Source organism: Mobula birostris, chromosome 3 (assembly GCF_030028105.1).
Source record: "Mobula birostris isolate sMobBir1 chromosome 3, sMobBir1.hap1, whole genome shotgun sequence".
Lineage (NCBI taxonomy): Eukaryota > Metazoa > Chordata > Chondrichthyes > Myliobatiformes > Myliobatidae > Mobula > Mobula birostris.
Window position 1 is genome coordinate 44,243,868 of NC_092372.1, and position 18,016 is coordinate 44,261,883.

Here is an 18,016-nt window from a genome sequence, read left to right on the forward strand (position 1 = left end):
AAAATTTGTTCAGTGTACCTTAACCAAAAAATGATTTTATTTTTGTGAGCATGGGAGTTTAGCCTGATCTGGTTGGTAAGCTACAAAACAGCCCCAATTACACTGAACAACCATTTTTTCTGAAGATGTTGCTTCCTCAGAGATTCTTTTTGTTTGATAGACCACTTACCTGTATCACGTAGGAATTTGGAGAAATTAGAGATTAACTTTTATTGAATATAATGGATTTAATTGCATAATGGTACTGATGCTTTGTAATAGTTCAACTAAGCTAAAAATGTTTTGTTGATGATTTTCATTTGTACTGAAGGTCTCACTTAAATGTCCAACAATAATCAGCCAGTTGCCTCGATGCTGTTTCTCCAAAACCACAATGTCCTGGTGAATCCTTTCACCAGGCTCATCACTGACAGCGCCAAGATTTGCAGGAGAGAAGTCTAAACGGGAATGCAGAAATTGAATCTTTAGTGACATGTTGCACTTCATTGTTTCAGCTTAAATTGTGGGCAACATTTTAATTGAATTATGAATTGAAATAACAAATATAGGCAATTTTTAATAGTGTGTGTGATATTCATGGTGATTTTCATGATTAGCTGCCCAAAATCCATAAGATGTATGCAAATGTATTTGGGAAGCAAAATCTTTGTCCAGTGTTAATTATAAAAGTTACTAATAAAATTATAGCCTAAATTTTACAAACAAAGCTCAAGCTCACCATGCCCAATCTCTGCTCTTCAGGACTACATTGATTGCCTGTGCCAGGTTAGATAGTCTTGTCCAGTGACAAGACCATAAGAGCAATGCGACTTGGAAGAATCCTACTCTCAGTTCAATTAACTGTTAAAGCTGTCATGATTTTGAAATGTTTGTCTTTTGAATTTCCAAAATTCAAAATTTTTTGAAGTTGTTATCATCCTCTAACACAAATGTTGGTATTTCTCAGCAAGGTACAGTTCTGCTGACAAGTCCAGTAACAACTGTATTGACAGAGATGCCATTGACCATCAGTAAAATATTTGGGATTCTTGTGGATATAGGCAAATGTGGAAATCCCAGATTTGCTGGAATTTCATTCCTTTAATATTTTTGTTGCAGGATTTTACAAGACAGCTTTGTTCTTTTTTTTCTTTTTAAAGCCATGAATCTCAAAGTTCAATGCAGCTTCAAAATTTGCCACAGGATGCAGCTGCACAGAGACGACAACAGGACAGTGACTTTAGTCTTCATCATTATGGTGTCCAACAAATTCCACATTCTTACAAGGAGCTGACAGAACCTTGGATACAGGTGAGGAGATGTCAATTACTTTTATTTTTATTCGTAAGAATTATTGTGCTTTATTGAATGCATTGGAAAATTTTAAACACATGCCTTATGAAAACTGTCAAAGTCTTGAAACCTATTATTGAATTTCTGTGATAAGTTGCAATATTTATCAAACTGAGCTAGCCATAAATGCTTAATAATTTTAACTGATAAAACTCCTTATTTGGAGTATGTACTTTTTAACAATTTAGATTTTTATCTGTCGTTTGCTGTTATGCTGTCCATTTTCTTGTTTAGGTTTTTGGAATGGAACTTGTCAGCTGTCTCTTTTCTCGGAACTGGAATGTACGTGAGATGGCATTAAGACGTCTTTCACATGATGTTAGTGGTGCCTTGCTTTTGGCAAATGGTGAAATCCGTACTGGAAGTTCCTCTTGTAGTAATGGACCTGACACTGGATCTAGTTGTCTAATAGGAGCCAATGGATCATCTCAGACTGATATCTCAGGAGATGTGGTGGTGGAGTCATGTTGCAGTGTACTCTCTATGGTCTGTGCTGACCCAGTCTACAAAGTATATGTTGCTGCTCTGGTAAGATATTAGTATTTTAAATGTATTATACACAATGCTCAGTCAATAAAATATAAGATGCCAGTTCCAAAATGTATTGTGTAAATCACCTCTCAAAACTCAAAATTAGACCACAAACAAAAACTTGTAGAATTTATTTTATTGTAGACATTTTGTTACTTGTAAGCAACATACATACAAAATGCTGGAGGAACGTAGCAGGTCAGGTAAGCAAGTCGACATTTCAGGCTGAGACCCTTCTTGAGGACTGGAAAGGAAGGGGAAAGACAGTAGAATAAAAAGGTGGGGCAATGGGAAGGAAGATAGCTGGAAGGTGATAGGTGAAGCCAGGTGGGTAGAAGTGGTAAAAGGCTTGGAGACAAACGAATCTGATGTGAGAAGGAGGAGGGGTCCCAAGGGGAGGTGATAGTAAGAAGAGGCCAGATTAGGGAAAAGAAAGAAGGGAGCCGGGGGGGGGGGGGGGTGCGGGGTGGCAGTGGAGGGGGGACAATTTTTCTTTACCCGGATGGAGATATCAATATTCATGCCATCAGGTTGGAGGCTACCCAGGTTGTTAATTGGAACTGACTGGTAGAAAGCAAGCTTGAAATTATTTTGGAATTTGTGAAAGGTACAGTGGACGTTTTGGGCCGAGATGTCGACTGTACCTCTTCCTATAGATGCTGCCTGGCCTGCTGCGTTCACCAGCAATTTTTATGTGTGTTGCTTGAAATTCCAGCATCTGCGGATTTCCTCGTGTTTAGAATTTGTGATTTTGCTTTTCTTTTGGGTGGGAGAAACAATGCTGAGAAGTTACTTGATGTTACAGTCAGGTTGAAAATTAAACATTTAACATCCTAGTAGGCCATGTAACTGCTTCCTAATTTAGTGGAAGCATTAAAATTTTGTTTTCAATTACTGTCCACATTAGAGTAGTGGGCTGAAGAAAATAATCTGGCAAAAGTTGTCGGTCTTAAAATGATTTCCAATCCAACACATCTTTTGTTTTCAAACTCTACTGATTTTTTTTCCCACTAATTTCCTGTTTGAGTTAGATATGGCCCTTGTGGCTACGGGTGTCGGGGTATGGAGGGAAGGCTGGGGCGGTGTTCTGAGTTGGATGATCAGCCATGATCATAATAAATGGCGGTGCAGGCTCGAAGGGCCGAATGGCCTACTCCTGCACCTATTTTCTATGTTTCTATATGATTTAGTTTTATTGATCAGTTTTGTCACCAGCATTTGCTCATTTCCCCTTTAGGCAAAATAGGTTGAGGCTGCTTATGCTTATAATTTTAATGCAATGAGAATTGTGTTCATCTAAAATAGAAGACGGAACTGCATTTTTCAACTGGCTATAATGAAAAGGACCCTTAACTATTTATAAAAATCAAATAGTATAAAATAGATCTTGTGTATATAGATTTCAAAAGCAAATTAGCTTATGCTGTGTGGGAAGCTTATTAATAAAAGTCACTTGTATGCAATGGAGTGAGACTGCATTTTATGTGAAATAACATTGTAAAGTGTCATAAGACATTTTGCAGGGGAATTATTGAGCCATATTAAATGTTAGAACAGGTGAGCAAAAACCTAACCAAATAGATGGGTTTTAAGAAACATTAAATATGTAAAGTGGGGTAGAGAGATGGAGGTTTAATCAGAGATCTCAGATCTTGGGTCCCTTGCATTTGTAGGGAAAGCCATCTTTCAGCAACAGAATTAAAATTGTGGATTGTCAATGGGCCAGCATTGGATGTAAATATTGCTAATCTGTAGGACAAGATTAAGGAGATGAGGAGCAAGGCCATGGTAAACATTTTAAAATTGCTTCTTGAGTAATTAAAGCTGCTGTGTAAATTAGGTAGGATGGTGGTAATGGTGAATGTAAAACTCTTTGAGTTGTTAGATAGGGTAGAAAGTATGAAGATGAGTTGGGGTAGGAGTTGAATCGGTTATTGTTAAAGGTGGAAATGGGTGGTTTGTTGGCAGAAGTTCATCCGTAGGTCAGTTTAGACACCAAGGGTTCAAACTATCTAGTTCAGCATTGGACACTGACCGAGGACGAGAGTCAGGTGAGTGATTGGGAAATGACTTTGCGGTAATTCCCAAAAGATGAAAATGTGTGCTTGCATAGTATTGGAAGATAGACCAGTAGAATGACATTTGGGTGATAATGTGGTATTGAGAAAGTTAAATGCCATCAGCAGTATTCTAGAAACCATCAGTGGATAATGTTAATGAGAGAAGCATATTGATGACATCTAGAGTATGCATGGAAGTGAAAAGGAAAGTTGTTGGTTCTGTGTGATCAGCAAAAGTGGGAACCAAGTGAGTGCAGTCCCAATACAAATGGATGACTGGAGAGGCATTGGATGTCAGAAGCTGTAGACATGAGGGGAGAGGGAGAGCTGGTTTTCTGTGTAACAGGTAATATTACTTGTAGCTTTGGCAGAGATCTCTAAACCCGGAGAGCATAGTTTTGAGATGAGAGAGTCTTGTATTTAGAAGGGAGCAGAGAGAATTTTTAAAAAAAAAACCCACCTGGATGATGGTTCATTGTGGAACATAGCATCTGAGAGCGTTGTGGTAACAGAAACTCTCACAATCTGTATCTAGCCAAATACTTGAATTGCCTCAGCATAGGCTCAGGTACTGGAAAATCAGATTAGTATAGATTGGTTAATTGTTGGCTGTTAGGCCAAACAGCCTAAGCCAGGGGTGGCCAATTTTTTACATTCCATGCATCAATTTTTTCACTCAAGTTCAGATGCACCATACATCTCTTGTACCCCCATTCAATTCTTGTAAAAATATGTTAATATAGAACTCGTGTGTGGAAAAAATTGACGCATGGAATGTAAAAGGTTGATCACCCCTGGCCTAAGCCGTATGACTCTGACAATGAGCTGTTTTGCTATTATAACATGGTTAATGCCATATTGGTACTTTGATTTGAGCTGGCAGCCTTTTTGGAATTCTGGGAAAGGTGGCTGCAGACATTGGAAGCAACAGTGGCTCTGGATAAAAAGCAGAGGCTGGAATTAGTGTGTTAATTTGCAAGGATACAGAGTTAAGGAATTGGACTTTCCAATGGGGAATAATCACTGCAAATTAAATGGTGAGGGGGCGACCAGAATCAGAGGCCCACAAACTGTTAACAACATTAACTAAGGTGGAAGATGCAAAGGAAAGGCAAGTAATCAAACATCAGCCGTAGACAGGGATGTATAAAGTGAGTTTTGTGTACAGGATAGTGAATCCATCTCAGTATTCATACAGGGATGACTCAAAATGTTCTGCTATCATTTTGTCTGTACATTTGTTACTTGACCCAGTGAGTTTTTGTAAATATGTAGAACACTAAATAAACATTATGCTTCTAGATATCGTAGAAGAAAGCTAATACCTGATTGTTTCATACTTAATAACTAAATTATGTAAATAGTTCTCATTTACTAAATTTAAGAATGCAGCAATTTTAAGGAAGCTCAAAAGAACTAAAGCTATCCTCAGATAGCAAGATTTAGACATAACAAGCATTCGCAACAGCTCTAAGGTAAATTGATGCAATTTCCAATGATTAATGAGTGAATAAGTAGATGGAGGAAATGCTTGACAGGAATAATAAATTAGCCATGATAGAATGGTGGAGCAGACTGAATGGGCCAAATGGCCTATTCTGCTGTATCTTGTGGAATGGATTTAAAATTGTATTGCTTGATAATTTTTGTTCAGAAATCACTTGGTAGAGATCTTCTGATAAAATAAGATCATTTTTTAAAACCATATCACTTTGGTGCACTTGTGTCTGAGTAGATTCTAACTTAAACGTTGCATTTTGCTAACATTCCTGTATTGCAGTTCAGTTAACATTTATTCAGGTAAATCTTTACTGCGTCCATTCCATTGGATTAAAAAGTAAGCATACATGACCCAGAAAATCTGGTGTCTTAGCAAGTGTTTTCGACACACCCAACAAATGGTGCATAAAAGAGGAAGTTTATTCTGATACTGCACAATTCAGAATAGAAGATGGCTGTGACAGAAGACTTGAAAATCTTAGAGTTTTTTAATGTTATGCTTTACATATTGTATATTATGAAAACTTTGCTCACTATCTGTTGATAGAAAAACAAAGTAACCACTTCCAAGTTGATTTTTTTTTGGTGTGTGTGTCATAATTTGTTTATTTTGTTTTTGCATAGTGAAATGGTTAAATTAAGCCCTGATTTCATGAGTCCTTGACTTGTGAAAGATGGGAATCATTTTAACTAAGCAATTTTCACTTTTTAGGTTAAAAGGGTGAAATTTGAAGCCTCATCTTACATGTTCAGTATTTCAATGTTGTCCTTTTGAATTCTTAGACCTTACTGAGGCTGACATTTGCTTGTGGCATTTTGACTAGAGGGGTTGGCATGCAGGAACAACGAAAAGCATTGTTCATTTAGGTTTGTAACCACGTGTAATACAGAAAGGCTTTTCTATTGCACATTTGTGTGGTGCTACATGCTGTAGTAAATAGGAGCACTGAGGCATATAAAGACAACATGTATTAAAATTACTGGTTGCTATTAGAATATGTCAGTCATACGTCAAGTAAAATATTTTTACATAGAAGACAAAGGGCTACCCTTATCTTTCGACAAGACTACATTCATAGACATACATTGAGCTTGAATACAATCAGTATTTGTACAAAATGATCCTCTGTTAATGAAGTGATTAGTATCCTCTAACCCTATGCAAAAATAGAAAATGCAACAAACAGCATTGATGGGAAGAGAAACTGAGTTAAATGTTTAAAATCAAGGACCCTTCGTCAGATTATTCCTGTACTATGGTGAAGTGGATAACACCAGGATAGAAGTCACAAGGGACTACAGTTGCTGGGGTCTGGAGCTAATTAATCAAGTTTCTGGAGAAACTCAGCAGGTCAGACAGCATCTGTGGAGACGAGGATAGTTGAAGTATTTTAGGGAAAATGAAAGCAGTTGAATCTTGCCCTGCTGTTCTGGATAATAGTGAAAAGTCACTGGAAGAGGATGATGTGGTCAAAAGTGCCAGACAATGGTGATGGTGCAGGAGGAATAGATTACATGTTGGCAAATCAAAATGAATTTCATTCATTAGACAAGATTTGTACCAGTACTGTTAAATGCAGACTATAGTCAATACATTGTGTGATTATAATACAATATGCATTAATTTCCACATTCAATATTTTCCAAAATTTAAGATTCACTGTGCTCCAAGTTATTAAAGGCTCACTTTCACTTATTTTCCCCCCAAAGATATTAACATTAGGCATGTGGTTCCACAAGTACGAATAAATTCTTGCATCATGATCAAGTGATTTGTTCATGTTTTTAAACAGGTTCATCTATTTGGGTACTATGTATGCACAATCTCAATATACAGTGGCATGCAAAAGTTTGGGCACCCCTGGTCAAAATTTCTGTTACTGTGAATAGTTAAGTGAGTAGAAGAAGAACTGATCTCCAAAAGTCATAAAGTTAAAGATGAAACATTCTTTTCAACATTTTAAGCAAGATTAGTGTATTATTTTTGTTTTGTACAATTTTAGAGTGGAAAAAAAGGAAAGGAGCACCATGCAAAAGTTTGGGCACCCCAAGAGATTTGGGCTCTCAGATAACTTTTAACAAGGTCTTAGACCTTAATTAGCTTGTTAGGGCTATGGCTTGTACACAATCATTGTTAAGAAAGGCCAGGTGATGCAAATTTCAAAGCTTTATAAATACCATGACTCCTCAAACCTTGTCCCAACAATCAGCAGCCATGGGCTCCTCCAAGCAGCTGCCTAGCACTCTGAAAATTAGAATAAATGATGCCCACAAAGCAGGAGAAGGCTATAAGAAGATAGCAAAGCGTTTTCAGTAGCCGTTTCCTCAGTTTGTAATGCAATTAAGATATGGCAGTTAACAGGAACGGTGGAGGTCAAGTTGAGGTCTGGAAGACCAAGAAAACTTTCTGAGAGAACTGCTCATAGGATTGCTAGAAAGGCAAATCAAAACCCCCGTTTGACTGCAAAAGACCTTCAGGTAGATTTAGCAGACTCTGGAGTGGTGGTGCACTGTTCTACTGTGCAGTGACACTTGCACAAATATGACCTTCATGGAAGAGTCATCAGAAGAAAACCTTTCCTGTTTTCTCACCACAAAATTGTGTCAGAAGTTTGCAAGGAACATCTAAGCAAGCCTGATGCATTTTTGAAATAAGTCCAGTGGACTGATGAAGTTAAAATAGAACTTTTTGGCCGCAATGAGCAAAGATATGTTTGGAGAAAAGAGGGTGCAGAATTTGATGAAAAGAACCCCTCTCCAATTGTTAAGCATGGGGGTGGATTGATCATGCTTTGGGCTTGTGTTGCAGCCAGTGACACGGGGAACAATTCAGTGGTAGAGGGAAGAATGAATTCAATTAAATACCAGCAAATTCCGAAAGCAAACGTTACACCTTCTGTTTAAAAAAAAATGTTGAAGATGAAAAGAGGATGGCTTCTACAACAGGATAATGATCCTAAACACACCTTAAAATCCACAGTGGACTACCTCAAGAGGCACAAGCTGAAGGTTTTGCCATGGGCCTAACAGTCCCCCAACCTAAACATCATGGAAAATCTGTGGATAGACCTCAAAAGAGCAGTGCATGCAAGAGGGCCCAAGAATCTCATAGAACCAGAAGGCTTTTACAAGGAAGAATGGGCAAAAATCCCCCAAACAAGAATTGAAAGACTCTTAGCTGGCTACAGAAAGCGTTTACAAGCTGTGATACTTGCCAAAGGGAGTGTTACTAAGTACTGATCATACAGGGTGCCCAAACTTTTGCTTCAGGCCCTTTTCCTTTTTTTGTTATTTTGAAACTGTAAAAGGTGGAAATAAAAAAAGTAATCTTAAAATATTAAAGAAATATGTCATCTTTAACTTTATGCCTTTTGGAAATTGAGTCATCTTTTATTCGCTTAGCTATTCGCAGTAACAGAAATTTTGACCAGGGTGCCCAAACTCTTGCATGTCACTGTATATTTCCTTTTAAGCAGAATGACTAGGAATCAATCAGGAGCAAGGACCTATCTGAAATGCCCCAAACATGCTGAACCAAATTTGTATGTTCCCTGTCAAATTGAGATTCCCTTAAGATTTCACTGATCTTGTTATTTTTCCAGTTTCTTGTACTTTTTATTCTATAAAATTGTTTTAAATCATTCAATCTGAAAGCAGTGGTTGTAACTAAAAATTAAACTGTTCTGCAGGTTCTTTTGTTATTGAAGCAAATTGTGCAGTGGAAGTCCTGTTGTTTTCTGCAGTTCTATATCACTATAATGGAAATTGTGCAATCGTCTATCGCTCTGTATTTTAACTGCTGTTTCTGATCTAGACTCCTTTTTCTCTACAAGTTAAACATTTGCTGTTCAGATGTGAAGTGACATTTTTTTTAAAGTCCCTTTAGCCCCTGCATCAATTTGTGGCTTCCCTCTTCACAGGGCGGGAGCCATTTGAAAACTGTGAGTCTTGAGTGAGTTTTATTTGGGCTAATAAAGAGAACGGAGATGTAAGTGAGGTGACCATTGTTGGAATGGGCCAGTGTTAAAGTGGTCTGACTTTGGCTTAACAGACTTGGGGAAGCACAGATGCAGGTTCTAAGTAAGTTCTAGTAGGTTTTTTCCTTCTATTCATACATAGCTGGTGTGTTGAGAATGGAACAAGAGTTAGGGACATGTAACCTTGTGTGAGATGTGGGAAGGTTAGGAGATCTCAATTTACCCTGATAACTACATCTGCGTGAAGGGCACCGAGCTGCAGTGTGATAATGAGAATGAGGAGGTGATAGATAAGAGTTACAGGGAGATAGTCTCCCTTACTTTGCAGAAGGTGGATACCTGGGTGACTGTCAGGAGAAGGAAAGGGAGTAGTCAGCCAGTGTAGAGAACCCCATATGGCTATTCCCCAGCAATAATATACTGCTTTGGATATTGTTTGGGGGGGTGGGGGAACCTACCAGGGAGAAGCCATAGCACCAGGTTTCTGGCACTGTTTTGCTCTGTGGCTCAGAAGGGAAGGGGGGAAGAAGAGGTGAGCTTTCGTAATGGGGGATTCATTGGTTAGGGGAACAGAAAATGAGGTTCCCACATGGTTTGTTGCCTCTGAGGTGCGAGGGTCATGGATATTGGGTTGAGTCTGCAGCATTTATAAATGAGAAGATGACCAGCCAGAGGTAGTGGTTCATGTTAGTACATTGACATGGGTAGGATCCTGCAAAGTGAATTCAGGGAGTTGAGTGCAAAGTCAGGACCTCCAGGATTGTGATCTCAGTATTGCTACCTGTGCTACGTGTTAGTGAGGCCAGAAGTTAGAAGTTATACCTTAATGATTTGGATGAAGGGATTAAAAGTAACATTAGCAAATTTGCAGGTGACGCAAAGCTGGGTGGCAGTATGAAATGTTTCCGATGTTGGGGGAGTCCAGAGCTAGAGGCCACAGTTTGAGAATAAGGGGTAGGCCATTTAGAACAGAGTTGAGGAAAAACTTTTTCACCAGGAGAGTTGTAGATCTGTGGAATGCTCTGCCTCAGAAGGCAGTGGAGGCTCAATTCTCTAGATGCTTTCAAGAAAGAGTTAGATAGAGCTCTTAATGATAGTGGAGTGAAGGGATATGGGGAGAAGGCAGGAACGGGGTACTGATTGTGGATGATCAGCCATGATCACAGTGAATGGTAGTGCTGGCTTGAAGGGCCGAATGGTGTACTCCTGCACCTATTGTCTATAGTATAATTTAACACATGGCTAAAGATTTGGTGCAGGAGGGAGGGCTTCAGATTACTGGATCATTGGGCTCTCTTCCAGGGAAGGTGAGACCTATACAGAAAGGATAGTAATCCCTTGAACTGGAAGGGGGAACTAATATCTTAGTGGGAAGACCTGCTAATGCTGCATGGAGGTGGGGGGGGGGGGGGGGGGGAGGTTAAGCTAGAGTTGCACAGAGATGGGAACCAGAGCGCCAGAACTGGCAGCTCAGTGTTCCGGGTTTCCATTGTTGTTAGATGTGACAGAGTGTGAGGGCTTAAAGGAGGAGGAGTGGCATTAGTAGTCAGGGAAAATGTCATAGCAGTACTTAGAACCGACTGGAGAGCTTTTCTAATGAGGCTTTATGGGTAGAACTGAGGAATAAGAAAGATATAACCACATTAATGAGATTATGTTGTAGACCACCCGATAGTCGACGGGATTGAGAGAAGCAAATTTGTAGAGATCCAGACTGTTGCAGGAAACATAACATTGTTATAGTATGTGGTATATTGACTGGGGCTCCCATACTGTAAAAGGGCTTGATGGGAAAGAGTTTGTCAAATGTGTTCAGGAAAGTTTCCTTAACCAGTATGTGGAAGTCCCAATGAGAGAGTGTGCAGTACTTAATCTCCTATTAGGAAATGAGACAGGACAGGTGACAGAAATTTGTGTAGGGGAACACTTGGCATCTAGTGACCATAATGCCATTAGTCTCACGTAATTAGGGGAAATAATAGGTCTGGTCCTCCGGTTCAGTCTAAATTGGAGAGAGGCCAGTTTTGATGGTATCCGAAAGGACATGGCAAGTGTGGATTGGGATGGGCTTTTTTTTCGCTGGCAAAGATGGTAAATGGGAGGCCTTCAAAAGTGAAATTCTGAAAGTACAGAGTTTGCATGTTCCTGTCAGAATAAAAGGTAAGGATACAGGTTAATGGAACCTTGGTATTTCAGAGATAATGAGTTCCTGGTTAAGAAAAAGATGGAGATGCGTAGCAGGTATAGACAGTCTTATGAACAGAAGAATGTTAAAAAATAGGAGCAGGCCTGTCTGGCCCATCGAGCTGCTCTGCCATTCAATAATATCATCTCCCCCCTACCTGCCTTTTCCTCATAACCCTTGATTCCCCTACTATGCAAAAATCTATCCAACCTTGTCTTAAATATATTTACCGAGTTAGCCTCCGCTGCTTCATTGGGTAGTGAATTCTACAGATTCACCATTTTCTGTAAAAAGCAATTCCTTCTCATCACCATCCTAAATTTACTCCCTCAAATCTTGAGGCTATGCCCCCTCGTTCTAGTCTCACCTACCAGTGGAAACAATTTTCCTACTTCTATCTTATCTATCCCTTTCATAATTTTATATGTTTCTATAAGATCTCCTCTCATCCTTCTAAATTCCAGCACATACAGTCCCAAGTGACTCAATCTTTCTTCATAATCTTAACACCCTCATCTCTGGAATCAACTCAGTGAACCTCCTCTGCACTGCCTCCAAACTCAGTATATCCTTCCTCAAATAAGGAGACCAAAAGTGCACCTGGTACTCCAGGTGCGCCTCATCAGTGCTCTGTATAGTTGCGGCATAACCTCCCTGCTCTTAAATTCAATCCCTCTAGCAATGAAGGTCAGCATTTCACTTGCCTTCTTGATGGCCTGTTGCACCTGCAAACACAACTTTTTGCAATTCATGCACGAGCACACCCAAGTCCTTCTGCACAGCAGCATGCTGCAATTTTTTACCATTTAAATAATAATCTGTTCTTGCATTTTTCCTTCAAAATGGGTGACCATGCATTTACCAACATTGTTTTCCATCTTCCAGTCCCTTGCCCACTCATTTATGTATCTATATCTCTGCTGACTCTTCTCATCTTCTACACAATTTGCTTTTCCACTCATTTACTATCATCAGCAAACTTAGATACACTACACTTGGTCCCCTCTTCCAGATTATGAATGTATATCATGAACAATTGCGGACCCAGCACCAACCCCTGCGACACACCACTCACCACTGATTGCCAACCAGAGTAACACCCATGTATCCCAACTCTGCTTTCAATTGGTTAACCAATTCTCTATCCATGCTAATACATCGCCCCAACTCCATGTATCCTTACCATACGGATCAGTCTTTTATGTGGCACTTTATCGAAAGCCTTCTGGAAATCCAAGTGTATATAACTCCATCTGTTCCCCTCTATCCACTGTGCTTGTTATATCTTCAAAGAACTGTGGTAAGTTTGTCAAACAGGACCTGCCTTTGCTGAATCCATGCTATGCTTGCCTGATGGATCCATTTTTTTTTTCCAGATGCCTTGCTATTTCTTCTTTAATGATAACTTCAAGCATTTTTCCCAACTACAGATGTTAAACTAACTGGTCTGTAGTTACCTGCCTTTCGCCTACCTGATTTTTTGAACAGTGGTGTGACATTCGCGTTCTTCCAATCTGCTGGGACCTGCCCAGTATCCAGAAACTTTAGTAAATTATCACCAAAGCCTCTACTATAACTTACTTCTTTCAGTACTCTGAGATGCACTCCATCCGGAGCAAGGGACTTGTCTATCTTCAGGCCCACAAATTTGCTCAGCATGACCACTTTAATGATAACTATTGTATCAAGGTCTTCACCTCCCATCACATCCATATCATCTTTCTTCGGCATGTTAGACGTGTCCTCCACCGTGAAAACTGACATAAAGTAGTCATTCAAAGGCTTGGTCATTTCCTCACTACCCAATATAAATTCCCCTTTCTCGTCCTCCAAGGGACCTGCGTTCATTTTGGCTACCCTCTTCCGCTTTATTTAATTACAAATACTTTTACTACCAGTTTTTATATTTTGTGCTAGTTTATTTTCAAATTAGGTGCTGGAGTATTAGGAAGACAAGAGAATACTTAAGGAAGTCAGGAGGGCTGAAAGAAGACATGAGGTTTCCCTGGCAGTCAAGGTAAAGGAGAATCGTAAGGGCTTCTACAGATACATTAAGAGCAAAAGGATAGCAAAGGACTAAATTGATCCTCTGGAAGATCTGAGTGGTAATTGTGTGGAGCCGAGACAGATGAGGGAGATCTTAAATGGATTTTTAAATCTGTATTTACTCAGGAGATGGACGTAGTCTATAGATGTGAGACAATGCAGCAGCGAGGTTGTGGACCCTAAGTGGGTTACAGAGAAGGTGGTGTCTGCTGTCTTGAGGCAAATTAGGGTGGAGAAATCCCCAGGGCGTGATGAGGTGTTCTCTCGGACCCTGTGGGAGGCTAGTACAGAAATTGCAGGGACCCTAGCAGAGATATTTAAAGCATCCTTAGCAACGGGGGAGGTGTCAGAGGATTGGAGGATAGCTAATGTTGTTCTGTTGTTTGAGAATGGCTCTAAGAATAAGCCAGAAAATGATGGGCCGGTGAACCTGACATCAGTATAAGAAAATTATTGGAAGGTATTCTAAGGATCCCGATAACCCGATTTATAAAGTATTTGGATAGACAACAACTGATTAGAAATAGTCAACATGGCATTGTGCATGGTAAGCCATGTTAAACAAAACTGAGTTTTTTTTTGAGGAGGTTACTTGGAAAGCCAGTCCTCTGACAAAATCCCACATAGAAGGTTGGTCAAGAAAGTTTAGTCCATTGGCATTCAAAATGAGGTAATAAATTGGATTAAAATTTGGCTTCATGAAAGAAGCCACAAAGAGATGGTTGCCTCTCTGAGTGGAAGCCTGCGGCTAGTGGTGTGCCACAGCAATTGGCGCTGGGTCCTTCGTTGTTTATCATCCAAATCATTGATCTCTATTACAATGTGGTACATTTGATCAGCAAATTTGCAGATGACACCAAGATTGGGAATGTAGTGGACAGCGAGGAAGACTCAAAGCTTGCAGCTGGATCTGGACCTGCTGGAAATTAACGTAGACAAGTGTGAGGTGTGGTACTTTGGGAGGACCAACCAGGGTAGGTCTTGCATGGTGAGCAGAAGGGTACTGAAGAGTGCTATTGAACAGAGGGATTTGGGAATACAGATCCATAATTCCTAAAAAGTAACATCACGCGTGGATAGGATCGTAAAGAAGGCTTTTGATGCATTGGCCTTCATAAATCAATGAGTACAGGAGATGGGATGTTGTTGAAATTGTATAAGGTGTGGGTGAGGCCTAATTTTGTAGCACTGTGTGCAGTTTTGGTTACCTACTTAAAGGAACGATGTAACTAAGATTTAAAGAATTCATAGAAAAGGTACAAGGAGGTTGCCGAGACTTGAGTACGTGAGTTATAGGTTAAGGTTGAAAGGGTTCGTTCTTTATTCCCTAGAATGTAGAAGATTGAGGGGAGATTTGATAGAGGTATGCATTGTTGGAGCGGTCCAGCTTTGACTCAACAGGCTTGGGTAAGCAGGTAGAGGTTCTAAGTAAGCAAGAAAGAATATTTCTGCTAAGTGTTTTTTTTCCCCCTTTTAGTACATGGCTAGGCTGCTGAGAATAGATCCAAGGTCGTGGTATGTTCCTTGTGTGAGATGTGGGAAATCTGGGAGACGGTAGAGTCTCCTTGATAACTACATCTGCATGAAGTACATCAAGCTGCAACTCCTTTGAGACCGTGTTAAGGAATTGGAGCTGCAACTCAATGTCCTTCAGCTCATACGGGAGAATGAGGAGGTGATAAATAGATGCTACAGGGAGGTAGTCACAACCAAACTGGTGAAGGCAAGTGCCTGGGTGACTGTCAGAATAGGGAAAGGGAATAGGTGGAGAGTGCAGGATACGGCTGTGGCTGTACCCCACAGAACGGAGTCCTGATGAAGGGTCTTGGTCCGAAACGTCTACTGTACTCTTTTCCATAGATGCTGCCAGGCCTGCTGAGTTCCTCCAGCATTTTGTGTGTTGCCTGTCTTTCCAGAACCTGCAGATCTTCTCTGGTGGTTCCATAAAGGTTAACCTGCTGATTGAGTCGGTGATAAGGAAGGCCAATGCAATGTTAGCATTCATTTCCAGAATACAAAAACAAAGATATAATACTGGGGCTTTATAAGCCATTGGTTAGACCATAGATGAGAATTTTGAGCAATTTTGGGCCCCTTATCTAAGAAAGGAAGCGTCGGCATTGGAGAGAGTCCGGGAATGAAAGGGTAACATATGAGGAGTATTAGATGGCTCTGGGCCTATACTTTGTGAAGTTTAGAAGAATCAGGGGAGAAACCTCATTGACACCTATTGGCTATTGAAAGCAACGCACTTAAAAGTTGCTGGTGAATGCAGCAGGCCAGGCAGCATTTACAGGAAGAGGTACATTCGACGTTTTGGGCCGAGACCCTTCATCAGGACTAACTGAAAGAAGAGATAAACTCCCGTCGAAGAGCAGATTTAAACTTCTTCAGTGTAGGCATCACCGGAAGGTCTGGATAGAATGGATGTGGAGAGGATGTTTTCTGTAATGGATGAACCGAATGGCCTGGTTTTGCTCCTTGGTTTTATGGTCTAAATTATAATGGGTGTAGATAGGATAAATGGAAGCAGGTTTTGTCCACTGAGGTTGGGTGAGACTGGAATAGAAATGGTGGGTTAAGTGTGAAACATCAGATATGTAAGGGGAACATGAAGGGGAGCTTCACTCAGAGTGTGGCGCGAGCTGCCAATGCAAGTGGTGGGTACAGGGTCAATTTCAACATTTGAGAGAATTTTTGGATGGGTACATGGATGAGAAAAATATGTTGGGCTATGGTCCATGTGCTGGTCGATGGAACTAGGCAGATTAATGGTGTGACACATAATAGATGGGCCAAAGGGCCTCTTTCTGTGCTGTAGTGTTCTATGACTATATCTTGATTTAGTATCTAAGGGGCTCAGTAGTGTAGCCAATCCTGTATCTGTCTCCAGATCTTGGTTTCAGATCTACCTTAATGCAAGTATATACAGTATTGGTAACCTAGCAATAGCTCTCTTCAATTTTCTTGCATTTTCACTGTTGCCTTGTGGGTGGAAGATGGAATATTCTCACTACAAAGAAATGCACATTTAATTTTGTACAATGCTAGTCAAGTTTTGTGTTTCAAACATCTGTCAGCATGGTTTTTGGGATGTTATGTCTTGTTTGTTGAGTAAACTAGTGATGAGAGTGAATGCAGCAAAGGTTCATTAGAGTAGTTCTTGGTTCAGAGGGATCAGAATAGTTCAAACAGACTAGTTTCATCCAGAATTTAGAATGAGGGGTGAGTTCAGTGAAAAAGACAAACTTGTAATGTGACTGGAGAGAGTAGATGCAAGGATGATGCATCTTATAGCAGCCTCTAATCAGGATTTGCAATTTCCAAATAAGGCCAGCCATTCAGGGCTGAAATGAGACAGTAGTGAATCTCTACATTTCTCTGGCCAAGATACTGAACATTAAGAAAAAGATGGATGGAATCTTGGATGTTAGTGGAGTTGAGGGGCAGAGGTGATATGAAACATATTATTGAATGAGAAGGCAGGAAGGCCTAAACAACACACTATCACTTGACTGGTGATGCTGTGAGTGTCTTAAATTAGTAAAACGTGTAATGCTGCCATCTTAGACCCTCCAAATATTCTGGGCAATTTCATGATTTTTGAGTAATTTTGTACATGTTCTTTGAGTATACCAATGAAGTAAACATCAGTTGGTAACTACGTTTTGGTACTAAAATTAAATCTTTTTATTTATAAAAGTCTACTTGGATAAAACATTGATCAATTTATAATATGTATGGGAATGAAGTTTAAATTGTATGGGAATTTTTTTTAACAGTGCATTAATTGGCCAACAATGTATAAACAACTAAATAGATGGAAAATTTGCTGGTCAATAAACCCTTTTCAGGCTCCTGTCAAAATATTTTCACAACTTGGGTTATTGATGTTGACTCAATTTTCTATATGTTCAGAAACTTGAAAAGTGAAACTTTGTAACTGAAGTTCTTGTCTTAATTTTTTAAACCAGAAAACCTTACGAGCCATGTTAGTGTATACACCTTGTCATGCAGCAGCAGAAAGGACACGACTTCAAAGGCTTCTTAGGCCAGTGGTTGAAACTATATTAGTCAAATGTGCAGATGCTAACAGGTAATTTGGGAATTACATATTTCACTATTTGGTAGTTAACACTCCATTAACTTCCATTTTTAATCAAGCAGTACACTTGTATTTTCTGCATGGGAGGGAAATATTCCAGTATTTCTGTTTTAATTCCTTAATTGTCATCATTTAATATCTTCTTTGCCATTCACTCTAAAATTGCCTTTATGATTCCTTTGCTTTGAATTTAGCTGATTCAGACAATCTTCTTGCTGCCTTTAAGTATTCCATTCAGATTTGGAGGTATTTGCAGGCCTAACTGTAATACCACAATTAT

The 18,016-nt window shown here is 39.8% G+C and overlaps 1 protein-coding gene across 1 annotated transcript in view; it reads left to right on the plus strand.

The window, feature by feature from the left end:
- map3k1 (mitogen-activated protein kinase kinase kinase 1, E3 ubiquitin protein ligase) overlaps positions 1 to 18,016 on the plus strand; it is an 87,278-nt gene that overhangs the window by 49,942 nt on the left and 19,320 nt on the right. Inside the window, exons 9-11 of the mRNA XM_072252547.1 lie at positions 1,140 to 1,290; positions 1,567 to 1,860; positions 17,606 to 17,727. Of these exons, the coding sequence (XP_072108648.1) occupies positions 1,140 to 1,290; positions 1,567 to 1,860; positions 17,606 to 17,727 (567 nt within the window). The remainder of the gene's footprint in view (positions 1 to 1,139; positions 1,291 to 1,566; positions 1,861 to 17,605; positions 17,728 to 18,016) is intronic.